This window comes from Vanellus vanellus (genome assembly GCF_965231255.1).
Source record: "Vanellus vanellus genome assembly, chromosome: 11".
Lineage (NCBI taxonomy): Eukaryota > Metazoa > Chordata > Aves > Charadriiformes > Charadriidae > Vanellus > Vanellus vanellus.
Genome location: NC_138916.1, coordinates 13,993,988 through 14,014,589, shown reverse-complemented (window position 1 = coordinate 14,014,589; position 20,602 = coordinate 13,993,988). Strand labels below are relative to the sequence as shown.

At 40.1% G+C, this 20,602-nt stretch overlaps 1 protein-coding gene across 1 annotated transcript in view; it reads right to left on the bottom strand.

Moving 5' to 3' along the window:
* Positions 1 to 544: 544 nt before the first annotated feature.
* PDE8A (phosphodiesterase 8A) overlaps positions 545 to 20,602 on the bottom strand; it is a 128,669-nt gene continuing 108,611 nt past the window's right edge. Inside the window, exons 13-23 of the mRNA XM_082488590.1 lie at positions 19,372 to 19,438; positions 18,561 to 18,725; positions 15,921 to 15,969; positions 15,525 to 15,660; positions 12,675 to 12,873; positions 9,385 to 9,602; positions 8,386 to 8,518; positions 2,665 to 2,829; positions 1,619 to 1,748; positions 744 to 863; positions 545 to 661 (exon numbers count right to left, since the gene is read on the bottom strand). Of these exons, the coding sequence (XP_082344716.1) occupies positions 757 to 863; positions 1,619 to 1,748; positions 2,665 to 2,829; positions 8,386 to 8,518; positions 9,385 to 9,602; positions 12,675 to 12,873; positions 15,525 to 15,660; positions 15,921 to 15,969; positions 18,561 to 18,725; positions 19,372 to 19,438 (1,369 nt within the window). The 3' untranslated portion in view covers positions 545 to 661; positions 744 to 756. The remainder of the gene's footprint in view (positions 662 to 743; positions 864 to 1,618; positions 1,749 to 2,664; positions 2,830 to 8,385; positions 8,519 to 9,384; positions 9,603 to 12,674; positions 12,874 to 15,524; positions 15,661 to 15,920; positions 15,970 to 18,560; positions 18,726 to 19,371; positions 19,439 to 20,602) is intronic.

Genomic DNA, 20,602 nt, shown 5'->3' with positions numbered 1-20,602 from the left:
TTTGTAATGCATCTAAAGTTGGCTTTGGCTTTTAAGTATTTATAAATTCATAGAAAATATTGAACATCTAACAAAATAAATAAAACATCATTTTAATCATAGATGCTAACGATCAACCTCAAAAATTGTGTTATTTTTTACATTTGCTACTAAATTTCTTAAAGAGAACTCACTTTCAGTAGTGCTCAGAAGTGAATGATTGCACCTTCTGTGATGTGAAAAAATAGAGTACATCTATTTTTCATAGATCAAAAATTCCTTCATAGAGAGTTGCATTTTAAATGTCTGATTGTTCTACATAACTGTCTTAAGTGCTTATAAAAAGCATGTAGCTTTCTCATAAAAGCTGTGAGTCTCTATTAATAGATATTTCTTTTTCACTTGCAGGATTGAGGATTAAGTAAAATCTTCTAGTGAATGTCCTTTTTATGAGGATTCTTCAAGGTCTTCCAGCATCACATACTGGTATGAAGACATCGCAAAAATATGTTCACTAATAAACCCTCTTCAGTACAAGTACTGCAGCAATCCAGTGTAATTCCACTTGATAGGCTTATTTCATTGGAGTCCACACATGGTAGTTTGTGGAAGTCAACCGCTGACCTCATGTTCTCTTGAATTTGAAAGTCCCCCAAGCGCATGGGCTAGCCTTACTGTAATACTGAAGAGACCAAAACAAATCTGAAATCACATGAATAAAAGTGAGCTTGAATAAATATGCATCTGGTTAGTAAATTACACACCATGGTCTAATTGCTACTCTGGTGGTGGTCGAAGGCTCCGCAGCTTCCTTTCATCTAGTCCTTTCCAGTATTTAAAGTTATTATCCAGATGCTGCATCAAATTTGGCAGGTCTGCAAATGCTAGGGAAGAGAGGGCAGAGTGTATTTAGTTTGCAGAATTGAAACAGTCACATGATTTTCTCTGCTTAAATATCACTTGAAATGTCTGGGCAACTGTGTTAAGTAGGAAAGCTTAAATCTGTCATACTGATACTTGAAATGGTTTTGGCTGTACAGCTCTCATCACTCAGGCCACTGAGAACAGTTCTGTAAGTCTACTTAATACTGGTATTGCAAGTCCCAGCAAAGGGACCCATGTTTCCAGGAGGGGCATAGATAATTATGCTTGTAATTACTCTACTTCATCAAATCTCTGTCACATGTCATGATCTGGCATTCAGGAGAGTCACATTTCTGACCACTTTTACCACAGAAGCAGCACTTGGAAGGAAACAGCTGCTCCCCCAAGCAGTTTCCAGACTGTAGAAATTTGTCTTGAAGAATAACTGATATTAACATGGACAAAATGACTGTGCCTAAAGTGCCATCAAGGAGAATATCTTCTGTTCTCCATTTACAGAGAAGCAAGTTTAAAATGAAGAAAGTTAAACATTGCCTGAATCTAATATATTAGAGAGAAGCCACAAGAATGGCTTGTAGCAGTGTCAAAATAGTTCTAAGCAATAATGAAGTTATTAAGCTTACTTGAACTGCAGAAATCTCCCCTTTTCTCCCCCTTTCTTTGGGAGCCATAAGAAAGCAATTTTATATATCGCAGTAGTTTCAAATGTTCACAAAATATTTATTGTCAGGAAATACAGCAGAGTTTTGCTTACCGTCCCAGGCATCAAACATATCAGTGATGAAGTAATCGATGAATGATATTTGGGATTTGGGGATGCTGCAAGTATTTCTGTCAAAAACTGGCATCACAACAGGTAAACCTTGCCTCTTTTCTTCATCAGTCTGCAAAAAACACTCTTGTGATTATTCATCTAAGACACATTCTGTTAATGGACTTCTTTTACCAGCAGATTGTTTGGCACTGACAAGAGCACGCAACTGCTAAATAAACAGAGGAACGTGAATAAACCTGAAGAAGCAGCAATTTCATCTTAAGCACCTACTCGTCTAGGTTTCAGCCAAACAGCAGATGACTAGTGCCTTCCAGTGTTTCCCACAAAATGATACATTTACCTTCTGCATCTGCACACAAAGCTGACCCTAAGTAACTTCACACATTACTGATAAATTTATGACTGCTTCAGAGCTAAAAGATGCTCAGCCATTCTCAATCTCTGATGGAAGCGACATTCTGCACAACTCAGAGATAGCAAAGTATCTTTTTTATCCCCTTTTCCCCCCCTTGAGGTACCAAGTCTCAGTTGCAGTATGTGGTCTATCTGTAATAATGACTGCCCTCTCCTTTTCCCTATCTGTCTAAAACCTTTTTTCAGCACAGCGTACTAAGTTCTTACAGCACTTCTTGGAGGGAGTGCTGTTCCCATGCAAACGCTAGGACCTGAATATTCTATCCTTGAGGCATAGCCAGGACATGGGTACACAGAAGGCACCCTTCCTCTTCTTCTTGTGATGGGAACACACTTGCAGGCAAAACTGAAAAAGCCCAGCTCCAAACCGAACAAGTGGAAAGCTTAAATTTTCCAAAAACAGCACTGTAGAAGTTGTCAACTTTTCGTCTGAAGGCATCAGTCTCGTATTGGTATGAATAATATCCCATCACTTAAAATAAAAAAGTTATTTTTCACATTACGTAATGCAGCCTTAAATGTTCTGGGACACTGGCAGTGTATATACACTTCTCTTCCCTGTTAAAGAGATGCTCACCTGGAATTTCATCAGTGTATTTTAGCTGCCTTACCTGTGCAAAGTACTCCTCGGAGATGCGTCCAGCCCACTCTATACACTGTTCTATGGGTCTGCATGGATTGGAAATGTCAGCACACTTTATCAACATGCGTTTGATAAGGATACGGTTTTCAGGAGACGTGAGTACAGTTTTGATTGACTCTCCATCACCATTATTCTGTAACATTTAAGAATTAAAAAAAATCAATTAGCAAGGTCTCTGGGCACTTACTCAAAAGCTTTGTGCCTTGGGAATGCTTTCAGCAGATCCTACAGGGATCAGTCCTGCTACTGGCTACCATATTTGATGTCCAACTGAATTTATATGGGGATTATGAATGTTAGGCACAGCTCTGAACAAGCACTGAACTCATTTCTGGATTCAGTCACTGTCATTGTGACAGATCTCTTGGGCATCTTTGGGCAAGTCATCTAATCTTTGTGTGCCTTATCTGCCTCCTTAAAAGTGTGGAGAGGATCCACTCAACACTACACACACCGTGTAGGTAGAAAAATGTAATTCTATGCTGAAATCCAAGGATTAATGGACTTGCACATTAAGAGTGGAATAGCTGGTTTAAAAAAAAGGACTGACCGGAGATGCACGGTCATCCTCTGCACGCAAACCTCATCAGCGTGAGCATCAATCATTCTGACAGCACTGCTGCTTATTAGGAGAGTCAGATCATCCCACATTGCCTCCCAGGCATGCTCCTCATTCCCTTCCACTGGAGCCATGTTAGTCCATCAGTCTCTGACCCGACTGGGAATTTTGCTTTCTGAGAGTTTATCAGTATTAAAGCGATATATTAGAAGCATGCTTCCAAACAGCCTCATCTTTCCCCTGCAAGTCTAGGAAAGTTTTCAGCCCACACATGGCTTATATTTGGTTCCCAGGCTGCACATATAAGCACATCAATGGTACTCTATATTTGGAGCCGGTATACAGCTAATATGAGCAAAGACTCCAATGATCCAGATTGGAAGCTATTTTCTGTGGAGCTCTGATGAAGTAAGTTGCCAAAGGACAGAGATTCAGGATTAAAATCTCTTAAAAAATACCTATAATTACAATATTATTACTTGACCGTTTAGGGATGGGTAGGTACAGAAATTTACAACACCGTCTACTCAGAATAGAAACTCTTTGAAGCAAGGAATATACGTCTCTGGCACCTAACAAAGTCTTCGTCTATAGTCAGAGCAGTGAGGAAGTAAGAGTAATAATGATGATAATGATGATGATAATAATAATAACGGGCCACCAGTTCCTGCAGTACAAAGAGGGAGATACAAAGCAGCAGAAACATTCTGATCTTTTATTACGACATATTTTTCAGAAGAAAGTTCTTGTGGGGAAGAAAGTTCTTCCTAAGGGAAGGGACTGACAATAATAAAAAAAATATTATTTGGTAGTATGCTGGCTCATAAACACCAGCTCCACAATTTCTACCAAAATGAGACTCCCAAACCAATTCTTTCCCCTCATTTTTAGATACATAGAAGGGAAGATACACCAGAAACACAAGTAAGGTGCATATATCTCCAAATGCACAGCAAAATTATGTAAGAGAAAGCCAAAGTAAAGTGATGGAAGCTCCAGAAATGTGAGTAGTGTGTAATAATTAAGCATGAAAAATTATTAGAGATTATTCAGTTAAGGATAGTAGAGAATATCCTAGTAGGTAAACCACCAGGAATCAAGAAAGGATGTTCACTTCCGTGATCTGTTCAAACCAAGGGCACAGTTCTACTTGCTGGATGCGGATGTCTTGGGAATAAAATGTGCTAACTGTGCTTAGTCCCAGCATCCTGCTCAGAGTGCAGAGGTGTCTCTGCATGTCAGATGTTGGCTTCCTGTCATAGGCTTAGGTGACATCATGAAGGGAAATGGGAGGATAAAGGATGCTGGAGCTGGAAAGGATTTTTTTCAGTTTATGAAACAAAAGAAGAAAGGAAACAAACAGAGCAGCTTCTCAGCATGGCTCTTTGAACAAATATGTATAAAAATAATAAATTAAAAAAAAAAGTGGAACTGTCCCATTTGGAACACATGGTTGGCAGCTCAGCCTGCAAACACTACACTGAGTCACTGCCATGACTGGAAACCAGGCCAGGAAACACACGCTGCCACTGCAACCAGATATACAACCAGACTTGAAAGAGTATCTGCCAGTGGCGTTCTGCTAGTAACAAGCACAGCAAATGATTAGGTTTACCCACTGACACATTACAGGCTGTTTAATAGGAACCTGCTGAACTGAGAAACTCCCAACCAAAAGAAGGGAAACATTTTGCTTCTTGTTTTCAATAAAATTTATATAGTCTCTGTCTTTCTTCCCATCCTTGGGTAGAATTTGCTGTGAATCACAAATGCCTTGTGGGGCAGATTATTTCCCTGCAGCCCCAGGGGCTCAGGGGCAGAATGAAACTTTTGCTTGATTTCTGTATGTCACTGTATTTGTTTTTACTGTCTGACTGTACAGGTCCAAGCCCCATTCTTCAGCACCAATAGCGATTCAGCTCTCCATAACAGGCAAGAAACGGAGTTTGGCTCTTTGGATGGATGCTTCTGCTCAAAAAACTGCTGCATCCCAATTCTTGGGGCTGTAAGGAAGGGCTCTGCACACTGAGCCAGGCCAGTATAGGGCCCTCCAGCAGGACCAGCCAGGACCAGGTGCCCTAGAGAGTTACACACCCCACAAGGTCAGCTGGTGCAGTGCACTACACACCCAGCTGCAGCAGCTCCCTCATTCTCCTCCATCTCTTCCCCTCCTATACTGAATGCTGCTATGCTCATCCAGAGAGGCTGCCCAACTGCATCCCTGCAGATTTTCAAGAGCTATAAAGACAAGCCATTTTACAGGAGTACTGAGAGGTCCTCTAGTGAGCCTACATGCCAGACTACACTAAGGGGTAAGCAGGGATGCGGTATGGTAGCACTGGGATGAGTAAAGGAGCTGCCATCAAGGAGCTCCTTCATCTGCAGACTCTCGTGCATAGACAGCGAAGTGCCCTGGCTTTTCCTGGGTAGCTCACTTGCTTGTAATCTACCAAGAACTGCTACCCCTTCTTTACTTATTGTTTGTTACAATCAAGGAACTGGGCAGAGAAATGTTTAGTCTCATATTTTCCCATCCATTTTGCTGGCCTTACGTTTCCATTAAAATATCCTGAAACAAAAAAAAAGTGTATCGGGTATTCAAATAAATGCAGGTGTTATTTCTTAAAATTGTTCTAAGCAAAAGTGGTTGTGTGGAAAATTCCACAATCATAAATTAATACACATACATGTTTTAAAAAAAGGTCTACAGTGAAACAGCTTGATCATCTACAGCTATGGTTGTAGACTAGCCTGCAGGCTGACGCTTCACATTAAAAGATTTTGATTAATACTGTTCATAACTGCCAATTTAAATTGTTTGGTTGAAGTTTCCCCACCAGGTGTCTGTCTCAGGCAAAGATTTCTTCCCCCTGAAAACTGCAGTTAAAAATGTTTTGGTGGCTTCTAAACATAAGGTTGGGGAAAATAAGCTCTTCATGCTGATGTTAAAAATTATTGCTGTTTTTCTCTTTTTTATTACCCTCACATCTTTATGAGTGAGGACCTGGAATTGAGTTGGAGGGATGGTTTGGGGATAAACCAGTCACCATCCCTGTGGAAATCTGCAGGACAAGTTACAAACTTTGGCAAAAAACACTGTGGTTTGTGTAGACTCAATAGGGATTGCCGGTGCCTGGGACTGAACAGGACTCTCCCTGCAACTGTTCTTGGCTGTGCTGGAGCAGGCACTGTCCAGGCCCCAGTTTTGTAGCTAAGAACAGGGAGTCTGTCTCTACCGTACTTGCAGTAAAGAAACACCTGAAGAAAAACAGCAGCAGGGAAAAGAAGGTTGTTGCCTGATTTGAATGCAAAAAAGGTGAAGAGAAGGAATAGAGTGGCACAGGAGTCCTGGGAACTGTGAAGGAGAAAGGACACTGGCAAGCAAACAGAAGTGCAAGAGGGGAGGAAGGCTGAAAAAAGAGGGACTTGTTGAGTGAGGAAGCTAGTGCTGGAGAATGGAGGAGGAAGAGAGGCAGAGCTAGTGAGAAGCTAAGGAGCACAATGGTGGGTGAGAAGTGAAAACAGCACAACAAGACAGTGGGCAGCAAAGGGGCTTCAAAGTCAGAACAAAGTCAGTGTGAACCAGAATCTGACGATACAATTAAGGGCTGACTGCATCATAACACATGCATATAAATGGAGTCATTAGGTTGAAAAGATGGTGGTAGTCCTGTCACTTGGTAACCTTAGACAACAGCTTTACAATTTAAGCCTGTTTTTTCACCATTCTTCCTTTATTTGTAATATGTAGGAGACCAACTGTGCTAAGCCTTTGTTACGGCTTAGCTATTAAATGATCAATCTAAGGACAAATGTGCACACAAACCAGTTCTGGTCTTCTCTAGGTTCTGGTAGCAGTGAACAGGCACTTGTAACAAAGTGCAGATATGTCCTGGGCAGTGAACTTCATAATTTCACAAGGTCCAATACAGCACCCACAAAAATCAAGAGTATTAGTCTGTCTGTGACTTTAAGCCACATTCTGCACCGTGAGGCTGTCTGGGAAAAATACTTCATAGCCACAGACTTAACAGCCTTTCTCCTAGTTTAGTCAGTAAAACCAGTATCCTACTGGGACTTTGGCTTCACATTCACATAGTTCTCATTAGCATCACTGGGTGCCAAGAACAAAGCTAATTCTAGCACATACTCCTGTCGAAGGTACTCTCCTCCATTTAAGCTCCAATCTGCTTCTGATGGGTGAAGGAACAAGACCTGTTCCTCTCCCACCTTCGGACAATAAAAAGACTTCACCCCCTGCCATTACACACAACAGTCATAAATGTGGCTTTCTGAAAAACATGGTAAGAAAAAACAAAACCATTACAGCTCCTGCAGGACGTTGCCACCAATGCAAACTTTATTATAACTGTTTCTGAAAATCTTTTTGCAAAAAACATTCCAACAAAATTATACACTGCTCTTACTGGCAACAAAACTGCTGGTTGAAGCTGTTATTGAAACTGGTGTGGTTTTTCAGAATGAGTTCTTAACAGGCAATTTCATTGTGTCCATGGGGTTCCAGATGGCTATTGATTATGTCTATATGATACATAATGCCACCATCATCTATTTTAAAGATTAAAAAAGAAAGTAGACAGAAAACCTATGAATGCTGCCAGGCAGCACTGAAGGCTGAGGGCCCTCATTTCCAGAGAATGTGCCATATGGCAGTCAATATACCTGCCCTTATGTTGCACCACCAGCGGTTCCCGTTGTGAGAGAGGGAGTAATTCAGCTTCTGTTCTGAGGCAAATCTTGGCCTTTTTGCAGAAATGGCCAACAACAATGCCAGGTCTTGCCGCTAGCGCTCTCTCCATGGGAGTGAATGGGTTCATCAAAATGGCATTTTTAACAGGAAAATACACAACTCAAGCTTCTGGTCCCAAGTACAACATCATAGCACTGCAATATTAATAGGATCCAAGTGAGTCCCACTCAGCCTCAAAATGCGTGACGACCATGTTAAGCAGAAGGGCATTGAAACCCAGAGGTGAAAGACACATTTCTAGTCTCTCTTGCTCCACATTTCTGATGAACTTTCTCAGAACACCATGTGGGGATTTCCTGCTGCCAAGGTTTCCCAGTCCCTGCCTAGTCATTTCAAGGAGGACTTGCAGTGTTGCTTACCCCATTTTCTTCTAGCGCTGCCAAGGGTTTATTAATGCTGTTGACAAACTTGTTGACATGCTCAAAGTGCTTTGTCATTTCTGTTGCTAAGACCATGTCAATAATGGCTTGGCGAAGGGTTCGATACTCATTCCTGTGTAAAGAAGGAAACAATTAAGAATGCTGGCTAGTTCACAAAGGGCTGCTTGCTAAAACAAGTCTAACAAAAATGCTACGGACCATTTCCGTTGAAGAGAAGTGCTGGGGGGAGAAAGAACAGTAATAAAGGCTTGGACAGCTGCGTCTATGCTGGGTGAAGTACCCTTTGGTGTTAGAGACATATGCTAGAGGCATGACTGGTTGTCTAAGAGGAACAGTGCAAGAGCTGGTCAGAAGCAGAGGCACCAGCTAGCTACTCAGGAGGGCTGCCAGGACATGCCACACTGGCATGTTCCCCAAGGCTTTTAGCACAGACACTTGGCAGTGGCTCATACTCCAGCCAAGTTTTCAGCAATACTTTTCTGCTGTATCTTGAGAGGGGCTAAGGCAATGGTCACATCCTCACCCTAAATGCCTTTCTAGGGCTGTAAGAAGAACCACAGTTTTTCCACTATCCTCCCCGTTGCAACAAGGCATTTAATTTTTGACTGATGCTCTGTGACTCTTTCTACCCTTGTTCTACCCAACAAACATCTACCCACTCAGCCATAGCTTGTCCTCTACATCCAATGATACAAAATTATGAGTCTAGACTTGTTAACAACAGGATTTTCCCTAAGTTCCTTAGATAGGGTCCACCTTTTTATCCAAAGGAGGAACTGAAACCGTGGGGTTAGCCCTAAGTCTGTGCAGGACAGGCAGCAGCACTGCTGTTCTAGAAGCAAACTTCCACAAAGGCTATAGACAGTTACCCACAAGGTGCTGCCTTCCTCTAGGATGCTTGTTTGCATTATCTTACGTTACAGAGAAGAAAGTGAGAGATGTCAGTGGGAAGACAAGGACCCTGGGTTTTAAGCTTACCTCTCCATGTTTTTAAATATATTGCATTTGTCATCCCGGGTGGTGAGCTGGAAAGCCAGGGCAGCATGATGGCTCTCCAGCACTGCAGTGTCGTTGTAGAGGATTGCCAGCTCACTGCCAGCATTGCACAGGAAAGAATTTGTTCTTCCTGGGTGATCCACGTCATGGACTGTGGCAGCAATGAGTGCGGCAACCTCATCAATCGGATCCAAAGTTTGCTGAAAATAGAAGGATGCTTAGTTTTCCTGGCAGACTCATTAGAAACCCTACTCTGTCCATAAAATTAAGCCAAGTTGCTGAGGAATAAAGGCCAGAACTCTGTAGATCAGTAAGGGTCAGATGTTCTAGACAGAGCAACAGAAAATTCATTATAAGCTTCAATGAGCACTGCATGACTTTTTTGGCCATTTTATGCCGCTTGAATTTTGCCTTAGACACACCTTTGACAAAACACATCAAATTAAAGAAATGCAAAGTAATAAATTAGTTTGTGTTTTCTAACAAGACAGAAACCACCTTCACTTGGAGATAGGGTATTTGTCTTGGAAAATAGACCAATGCTGCTAAAAATTATTCTATTTCCACCAGACCCCTTCATTTCTTTTGGAAACTTAATGTGTCCTAATCACATTCCACTTACATGCTGGCTAGGTTTACAATTCGTAAGGAATGTTTCCCATGTATCTATTTCATAATAACAGTGTCCTGGGGCTACAGCTAATATGAATTCTCTGAAGAATACTTGATGGTTTACATCCATGGAAAAATTACATGACACTCTGTTCTATACTTTTTGTATCAGATTCTGATTCTCTTAGCACACTGCACTCCATGCTTTATGTCTACTTACGTTGGTCATTACTTTATGTCTAATTATATCTACTCTATAATGAAATACAAAACTATCTGAGTATTAAGGTTTTAATACTGTATTAATAGCATAAAGGAGAAAAAGAGCCAAGCATCTCAGAAATATATTGTATAAATTTGGAAACTAGCCTTTATGCTGTGTTTATGCTGGGTTTTTTGTGAAGGATCACAGATACAGAACAATTATGTTAAAAATTTTCATAAAATGAAAGAGATGGAAGAGCAGAAACGTTCCCAGTTGAATCTGGGAGCAGGGCAGATAATTTGCTTTCCAATTAGCTTGAATTTAAGGTCCAAATTTTCTACTGGCTTTGACAGTATAATTCAGAATGGTTAGATTTGGTAGATGAAAAGAAAATCCCTACCCTACTTTACACCTCCTGAAATTAATGCGGTGACTTGACTGTGGTGGAGCTAGGATATTATTCATTGAGGACTGTCAAGAAGGTCTTGTGGACAACAAGAAAAGGCAAAGAATTATTTCTACTCTAGGTTCATAGTTAACATTGTCTGAAATACTATCTACCACGTGTTAGCTTCTTCCTTCTTTCAGCTGCTGCTCATGGGATTTTATTTTTGTGGTATGAAGTTAGGAGAGAGAGATTTTTAGAACAGGCTCTCCTTAGAGAGACACACTGACCAGTGCTCAGTCTGGCTGAGAAAGACCTGTGCAGATGAGAAGTGGCCAAAAACTGGAGAACACATGACCTGTAGGACCACAGTAGTGTATCGCACGCTTATTTCCTGAGCCTGACATAAACAACTTTGCAGGGATTTACAGCACCTTTACCCCCAACTTCAGGATTCTAACTTTGTCATCTTAACTCCTGTGGCCCAGAAGTGGAAATGATTCTGAGAATACTTGTGCAATTTTGGAGCCAGAAAATTTTCCCAGGCAAGAACCGAGTTCAATTTACTGAAAAAAAAAAAATCTCACTGAGAACTTGAGTGGCAGAATCTGGCCTTCTGTATTTAGATTAAGTTGAACTCTGGACAACACAAAGGCAGTTGTGCTGTAACTTTAAAAAGATAGAGAATTTCAAACTTTGATGCTGCTGCAACATTTTTTCTCTTCCTATGCCTACAGAGGAATGGAAATAACATTCTGGAAAAGGAGGCGGCAGTCATGCTTCTGTGGTATTGAAATGAGTCCAGATCTTGTCTATTTTTCGTAGGTATTCTTGGGAAGACCAGCTAACCCTCTGGCAAATCAGGGGTTGAAAATATCCAGTGAAATTCTATTCCCACTTGGCATACAGTATTTGTAAGTCAGCCTCTGGAGACCACAGTAATGAGCTGCAGCTCCACGTTAAGGGACTTACTACAGTTTTAATGAGCTGTCAGAAGCTTGTTTACAGTCACAAATGTCTCAGCCAGGTGCCCATCACTCGCAGTATCCTTAGGCAGGCCAATTCAGGGTAGAAATTTCTATCCAAAAGTGCAACTCAGAAATACGTACTGCCACTCCACTGCATACACATGTAAGCACTGTTTTAATTCCCCTTCTCCAGTCTGCCCTCTAGGCATGTGAGAACAAAGGTTGCTCTGATTTATTCTGGTTGTCAGTGGCTCTAATATGCCAGTGGGTGTTATGGTACAAGGAACTTCAACAAGAAATCTTTTTCAATGCTCTCCTCCAATGCAGTCTCTTTAGGCCTAAGGGCATCTCATCCAGTGGTTGATAAAGCTTTGGAAACACTAAACCTATTTTATGGCCTGTATTGTCCTGGGAGTCTTCTGCAAAATTACCATCACGAGGTGATTTATTACAGTAAATCTGTATTTGGCATCTACTGTCACGAAAGTAATCATGTCATTAGCTCACCTATCTGAGAAAGTTTAACTATACGAAGAAGTTTTGTTTTAAAAGGTTTTCTTATTCTCCCATCAAGAATAGCTCAATTCCTGTAATATTAGAATCACAGAAACACAGAATGGTAGGGGTTGGGAGGGACCTCTGGAGATCATCTAGTCCAACCCCCCTGCCAGAGCAGGGTCACCTACAACAGGCTGCACAGGATGGTGTCCAGGCGGGTTTTGAACATCTCCAGAGTCACTGCCTCTCTGGGCAGCCCGTGCCAGTGCTCTGCCACCCTCAAAGCAAAGAAGTTCCTCCTCACGTTTAGATGGAACTTCCTGTGTTCAAGTTTGTGCCCGTTACCTCTTGTTCTATCACTGGGCACCACTGAAAAAAGACTGGTCCCATCCTCCTGGCACCCTCCCTTTAAGTATTTATAAGTATATATACTGTAAGAGAGATCCTAGAACTCATGCAAAGCAGACAAGTTCTTTGACCTTGGAGTTACTAAACTGGTTGGCACTAGGTAGACGTTTGGCTCTTGGCACCTTTTTTTGAGAGATCTTCCTTTGATAACACCTGTACTTCCCACCTACACTGTTTCTTATAAATGTGGACTCACCTTTACTCTTTCTTTAGACAAGAAATAAGCAGTGGCATGTAGTACATCTGCTGAATGAGTAGAATTATGGTAGGAGTTGGAGGAGTGGTAGTTAGCTTCAATAACTTGTAACCACGACCTCAGAGTTGATTCTGAACAGTTTAAGAATTCACAGATTCCAAAGCGAGCAAATATTTTGAGACCCAGATAAACCAAAGGCCTGTGGAGAAAAACAAACACAAAGTTTTAAAACAAATGAAGTTGAAAGAATATTACATAGCATAAATAGTATGAATCTATACAGCTTTTTTAACCAATGACATGTCAGATCAGGTGTAAGGACTTGTTACAGAATTACAATCCAGACGAGCAGAAATGTTCTGCCTACCCATCACATGCACACACTCAGAATCACGCCAGTTCCCGACACTTCCAGGAATATTAAAAAGGCTCTACATTGCTGCTGCACTACATGTAGCAGTATTTTGGGGCTAGGGGAGTGTACATTGGATAAATGTAGACTGCAGTCAAAATGAGATAAATTAGCAAGTACTAAACTCTGTGCATGAGAGGAGGGAGGCAATCTTGCTGCCACAGATTCCTAAACTAGCTTGTTTACAGTTATCTATACTACACAGTGCTGCAGTCGCTATTCTTTCTGCACTCTAGATCTGCTCCATTTCTTTTACGCCCACCCTTGCAGGCTTCCATTGCTCATTGACTTTGCATGCAACAGAGGGTGGGAGATGGAAGTGTTCTGGAAGCAAATGACCGGGCCAGAGCATGCCATTTCTAGAAGACTATAAAGGCCACATGAACTTTCAGGCTAATCCAGCCGGAGACCTGTCTCCAAAACCAGCCAGCATCACCGTATTCCAGCACTCTTGCCTCTCCCAGGTCAAACCACACAATTTAAACCCAGATGACTGGCAGCTGAATGAAGATCAGAACAGCAGTACAGAATATTTCTAATCGGAAAGCTGTGAAAGTGCAATATGTTTAATAGGGCAAATGAAAAAAAATCTAGTTTTAGTCCACTAGCCCTTTTTGGAATCCAGTTAATACCGCTGTTTTCTTGGTTTTTGCTTAAGAAGAACAGGTATAGTGGTAAATATTTTCAAACATGGATTCTTAAAAATAGATCTTAAACCTTTATTTTGGCATCTCACTTTGCTGCTTGATTCCAGGTGCATCAAGCACTCTGATTTCTCGCTGCACCTGACAGGTGAGGAGAGGTCATTTAGAGTCGCTGAGGTCATTTAGAGTTGGATGTACAACTTTTGGCAAAAGCACTCAACAATACTGTGTCATATATAAGAATAAAAATATACTAAAGTTAAATCCCCCCCACGTAGCACCGTCAGACAAAGGTCTCTCCAGGTTTCTGTGTCCAGGAACCGTAATGCACTAAAGCTTAGATTTAATGAATTATCTTGGCTTCACTACCATATGTCTGCTTGGACTTGAAGACAATGCTAATAACGTATTCATAGTTGTGATTCATTCATTGAACATCACTTTAATTTTCTTAATAAATGAATTGCCTTTATTTAAGCACAGCAGGAAGCAATAATAATTATAATACCTTCAATAAGTGGACAGGCAACAAAATACCTTCTTTGTCCCTCTGCGGTCTCTCCAAATCAATAAGAACAGAGAAACCTATCTGGTGATCTCATGCACGTTGGCTGGGATAATTAATTTATAAGTTACTGCAATGTGTGTATTAAATGTAAATCACACAGCTGACTACATTTTGACTTTTTTTTTTCAATTGCTGTAGCTATAGCACTTCATTAGAAATGTAAATGTAACAAAGCAAAAAAACCCGAAAGTAACTGGATGCAAATTCCTTCACTTACAATAAAATCACTTTAAAGAAGAATAAAAACCCAATTTTTTCCACTTTTTTTGGCTCATAAAATACGGTCTGAAAATGAAGTGCATATATGTTAACTAAATGCCTGATATCTTTCTTAGACATTGTTTTTGAATACCTTTCAAAGCTCTTACGGATCTGGGATTTTGACGAGGGCTTTAGATAGTCAATTCATTGCAGGATCTAGCCTCCAAATTAGTGTCTCATAGAAGCTTTATGCTAAGACAAAGCACGATACATGAAACTAGACCCAAAGGAGAACTTTTGATAGGCATCAGCAAATAAAAAACAGGATTTAAACAGAAAGATCAATTTACAGTCTTAGTTGGAGCGTTTGCTACTAATGAAATACAGTCTATCAGAACTGCTTTTGGAAACTTCTGTGATGGAAATTGGTATGCCCTACTTTTTATCAGTAAATATTCTTCAGTTAATCTTATACATAAAATGTAGCCTGCCAAGATTTTAGAATAAAGACTCTAATCCCAGAGAAAGGCGATGGGAATTCTGCTGAAAAGCTGTATTTGAACTGTTTAGGAATAAAAATTACCCAACTACATGGAGAGAAAATCAAACATGATCTGTATCAACTGATTAAGACCAGCATGTTGACTCTGTGTGTAGTTGGCCATAATTTGAATTTGAATCCCCACAAGACAACAATTTTATTTGTAGAACTTCTCTATTATTGAGAACAGAAAAGGAAGGCTTTTAAAATGATGTTGATTTGTTATGATACCATATCAAAGATATATAATCTTCACTTACATCCACTGGGAATCTGGATGAAATAGTGTATGATGAAACAGAAGATATTTAATGGGTTTATACACAACTAGAAATGACAATGAAAATATTTCAAACATTTGACTTTGAAAATAAAAGTAATTCCATTTTAAAAGCACAGGTAGAGAAATTAAAAAGCTGATTACAGAATGACATTTAAGTCAGTCTTCAGCAACTTCAATTTATGAGCTCTTGTGTTTACTGACCTTTTATGGGTGGCAGCCTCAAGTTCAAAGATATCAAAATCCCAGTGTTCCTCGTTTTCCATTGCCTGTGTTATCCGTGGGGGTATGTCATTGAGGGAGATTGGAGATATCAAACTGCCAGCGACCTGATGAGTTTCTGTTGAGGAATATATTTGGAGATCACTATTAATGACCCTGAGATAGGCTTTTACTTAATGTACATGTTCTCTTTTCTGTAGTAAAGCCTGACAACTCTCATTTCTATAAAGCTCAGTAATGCTGCAGAACAATGCTTGTACATAAAATAAAAGAAAACCAAACAATACTTATAGAAAAGAACATCTGATCACATTTCCTCTGTTTCTTAAATTTCTTAACATGTTTTAATATCTCAGTAACTGCCAAATTAAAACTTACGTTTTGCTGACAATATGTATTCGTTCCCTGATAATCTTCGTAAACCATCCTGTTCAATAAAAGTTGAGAGTTAAATGCAGGGTATTGTACAAACGGTCTATAAGATGATGACACCAAATAGTAGCACAATGACTTTAGAGAAGCCTGACTGTAACCTGTCACAGTCATCAAGGCTGCCTCTCCCTTTTTGTGTGTACTGTTAAGATTTGTCTGGTTTACATATAGTTCATAAAGGATGAGAAACTGCAAGATATGGGATGCAATATAAACTCAGATAGGTGCAAACTCAAATTTCTCAGGTGCAGATGGAGGTCTGGAATTACAGCCTCACATCCATCTTTGTCTGGACAACACAGACACAGGTTCTGGATGTGTGCTGCAAACCAGACGCGGTATGTCCACGTACTTCCCATCAACAAGCAAAGGTGAGTGGTGGGAGGGGATGGATGAAGACATGCTTCTGCTCTGCTCCCCCTGGTATTGGCAGATCAGGTCACCTCAGCAGTATAACAATCTCGTGATTTGTGGCTGGGACTGCAGAGTGACAAATTACTCTGAGGCCTCCCTTCGATCAAGAAGAACGTATGCTTGTTTATTCTCCAACTCAGTGCCTCCTAGGCTTAATTCTGGCATGATGCCAAGACGCGCAAACTGAGACAAAGGATTAAAGCTAAGAGAATATTTACTTTTCAGCTCATAATTCTAAATGCTGTTGCCCAAATCCTGCTTGGTCTTTTGATGTATATAGCTATTAGTTACTGCACATTATTAAGAAAAAATCTTTCTGAATGCACCTTACTAAAAATGTTATGCACCCAAAGTATAGCAGAAGTGAATGTGGATGCTATATCTCGACATGCAATATCTGCACTTAAAAAAAATTGTTACATCTCATTTTTATTTTCACACTTGTAGGTAAATTATTCTGGAGTTTTGTGATTTAAAAGGAAAGGGAGTACAACTCCTATAACTGGCTCAGTGACTCTTCAATAGCACTGCTATGACACAAATATGTAGGACACCATATGCTGTTTATTGTTTAGAATCAAAGATTAGTTTTTTAATAGTTGAAATAGCAGGTGTAATTGTATCTGGCAAATCCATCTTTGAACTCCAAATGCCCTTCCCATCATGAATTCTGCTTGAGAGTTCAAATCCAATAACCTACTTGTTTCCTACTCAGACATAACTTCTGAACATGAAATAGAATAATATGATTCTGTTTTCAGCAGACCCTTTGCTGGAAAAATGTTCCTCCCGGATCATTTTAAAACTCAGAATATACCATATACCCTCATGCTCTGAAATGGAATTTCTCAGCTTTTCTATCACTCCATAAAATAGCCTTTAGTTTTATTTTTAATAAGGATTTTGTGTTCTGCAATATTGTTACCTACATGTTCTGAGACCATGGACTGCATACAGTCAGAATACAAATGTATGTAAGAATCAACAATCCACAAAAAGGAGAAAACAGCTGAGTTTATGGACTGTGTGTATTCAGCAGGAGAAAAGATTAACTTTGAGACTCTAATGATTATATGTGTCAATATTCTTCCTATATTTTTATAGTTAAGGTAATAATATATTTTGTCTACTGAGTTAGTAAATTCAACCCTATAAGAACCATTCAGGTCTTCTCCTGGAATTCTTGAACTCTCATGCGTTTCTCCTGAATAGATATTTGCTGTGGTATTTTAAAAGGCAAAAATATATGTAAACTGTTTAAACATTCTGATGGATTCTGCAAAGGCATCTTGATAGCTACAGCATGAAATGATAATAGCCCAGAGACATCTCTGAAAAGCTAACATCTTGTGAGCCTTTTTGCATCCAACACACTGCCAAATTTTTTCTTGAGGTAGCCTTTTAGATGCAACCTACAGACTAATGGGAACACGTATCCTTAAGGCACAGGTAACATTCATCCAAGTTCATGTAGTTATTATCAGGAGGGTCAGACTCCAGGCTCTGAAGGTTTGGGTTCAGTTCTTGCTGTGCTACGTGCCCTTTGTTCAACTTTGGGCACAATGCTTCTTTTTCCAATACCCCTGTTCCTCCTTCATTACATAACAACATAATACATGCCTTCTTCAGTCTTTTTCTTCTTACTTATTTAAATTATGAGTTCTGTGGAGGCATGATTGTGGTTTAATATTTGAACATTCATGTTTCAAGCTCAAATCGCTCTGATCTTTCTATGGGTCTCTACAGGTACAAATATAATACAAGAAATAGCAATAAAAATACATATTTTGCAATCGCTTGAAAGCGCATTCTTTCTATACACTGAAAAGCCCCCAAAACATGCCATGTTAATCCTAATTAAGAAATACAAGTGTCTAACTATCTTTCTGACTTCCTCTCCCATCTATACCTTTCTAACATGAATCACATTGAAAAAAGAATTGGTTTTCCTTTCCATTTCTAGCAAAACTAATGCTTCAAAAGGACTGGTCAATTTTCTTCCCATTTTCAGAGCTACATTATAAATGTAGGGGGAAAAAAAGGTGTACAGTTTTTCCCGAAACTTTGGCATTGTAGAGGTAAAGCACATGCCAGATGATAAAGATCGAGTAACCAGGAAAATCAGGCAGTGGAACATTAATCAATAGCTGTTTGCTGGCAGTATGTACTTACTGTCATTAACCCTCCAACGAGGTCACTTGTATGTGGATCCTCATCTTTTGTCCCCAGTTGTGGAGAGTACAATTCAGTGGTTCTTAAAATCTCCAGCACCCGGTCTAAAGCTTCTGCAACTGGCATGGGACTGCTTTCTTGTGCAGCATTGATGATGTTTATTACCTAGTTTAGCATTAGACATGTTTTGAATTCAGAAGTGACTTAAGAAAGAACAGAGACATTCATCAATTACTATGGAAAACTCATAGCAAATAAATGAGATCTACAACTTTAATCCACATGGGGGAGAATCAAAATGAAAGGGGTGTTACTGAAACACTGATGTTTGCTACCGACTCTGGGAACAAGATCGTGGCCTTAAAGACAGCAGTCTTATTAATGACTTTCCCGTTCAAGGCACAGCCTCAAAATGTCTCTGAATGGATTTATCATAACCTTCTCCCATTTGCCTCTCAATTTATTAAAGAGCTGATTTCTGCCAAATTCTTGAATGGTTTCGGAAGGCAGTTTGCAATGCGTAAGAAGGAGGAACTCTCAGTCCCTCCGTCACATAGGCAAACGTCCTTAGAAAGGGTCACGCAATGGCCGACCACATGGAGGGCACTCCACTAAGCAGACCTGGGAGAACTTTGTTCAGAGCACATGGCTTTTTGGAGCTCCACCGGTGGGCAGGTGGAATGGAGGAAGAAGTTGCACCAGAGGCCAGGCTGCCTTGCTCCGCGGTCTGGATGCTGTACAGGAGCCTCGTGCCCCAGTACTCCAGCAGAGTACAGCACAACTGACAACAGCTAGTGACAGTGCACATTACCTTGGTGATGGGTGCTTCAATAGTCATGGAATGTATCCTGGCCATAGAAGAGTGCCGCCTTTGTGAGCTGCCTGTGTGGAAAATAAAGCAGAATTTGTATCCTGATTTCAGCGACAAGGCATGACAGGAGGATCCAGCCAAGAAATCTCGATTCATTTTCTGAACTGCTTACCCTGCTGTGCCCTTCAGAGGCAATCTACTGCAGAACGCATACACATGCTTGTTATGCTGGGGGGACACAGGTGCAAAGAGATGCTTGCTGAACCACTGACACCCCTGATTAGAGATAAGTAGCTGTAACAGCCTGGCAAAACCATAGCTTTGTTTTTTATTTTAACTAAGTAAAATATTAAATTAAAAACTCAGTTAAAAGACTATACAGATGTATGTGTGTATAAAGTGGCAGGCACAGGTAGGTAACTATTGCACTTAGGTTATTACAGGATATATCTACTTTTGCTGCCTGACGCAACGTGACAAGTCATGAGTCAGCTTCCAAGCTGAGGTAAATCAGTGAAGCTCCTTTGAAGTGAAGATAGCTATGCCAAATTAAAACAGCAGAGGTTCTGGCCTATTATTCATTGGAAATTTAAAAAACAAATGTTTTCTATCAGCTGGCAATTTTGGTTCTGTAGAGAAAAGGCCAAGATGGGATTTTTCTGGATAATTATGTTATGCTACCTAAAAAATGTGCAGAAACACCTCTGTTACTCTCTGTGCTGAGCAGCTCTTAAGAACAAGAATCAATGCTATTTTTGCTATACTGGAGTATGACTGTATTCTTGCTGCCACAGACCTACTTCTATGTTTCACTAGTGTATGCTGCCTAGACTGTAATGACGTACACTTTAACAAAGTCACTTAAGTATCAGCAAAAGTTTTGAATATGTGGCTCATCTACCAAGTTTGGGGTGATCTAATGCAGCAAAATACAGCACAGTGAAAAGAAAACAAAATTTGTAAGAAAATGATCTTCATATTTTTATGAAAAGTTTTACCTCATGAGAAGAGGTAAGAAATGTAATAATTTGTTAGGTTTAGAGGTTGCCATTTGTACTTGAAAATATCTGTGTTGAATCTCACGAGGTCTTCCATGCGGAATGGTAGACAATAGCCTTCCATTCTGCATTGGTTCAAAAAAAAAGACTCAAAGTAGTTTAAGAGAAGAAAATGGGGCTATGACAAATGTAAAGTTGTTCATGAATTAGACTTGATATTTTCTTTGTGTGTG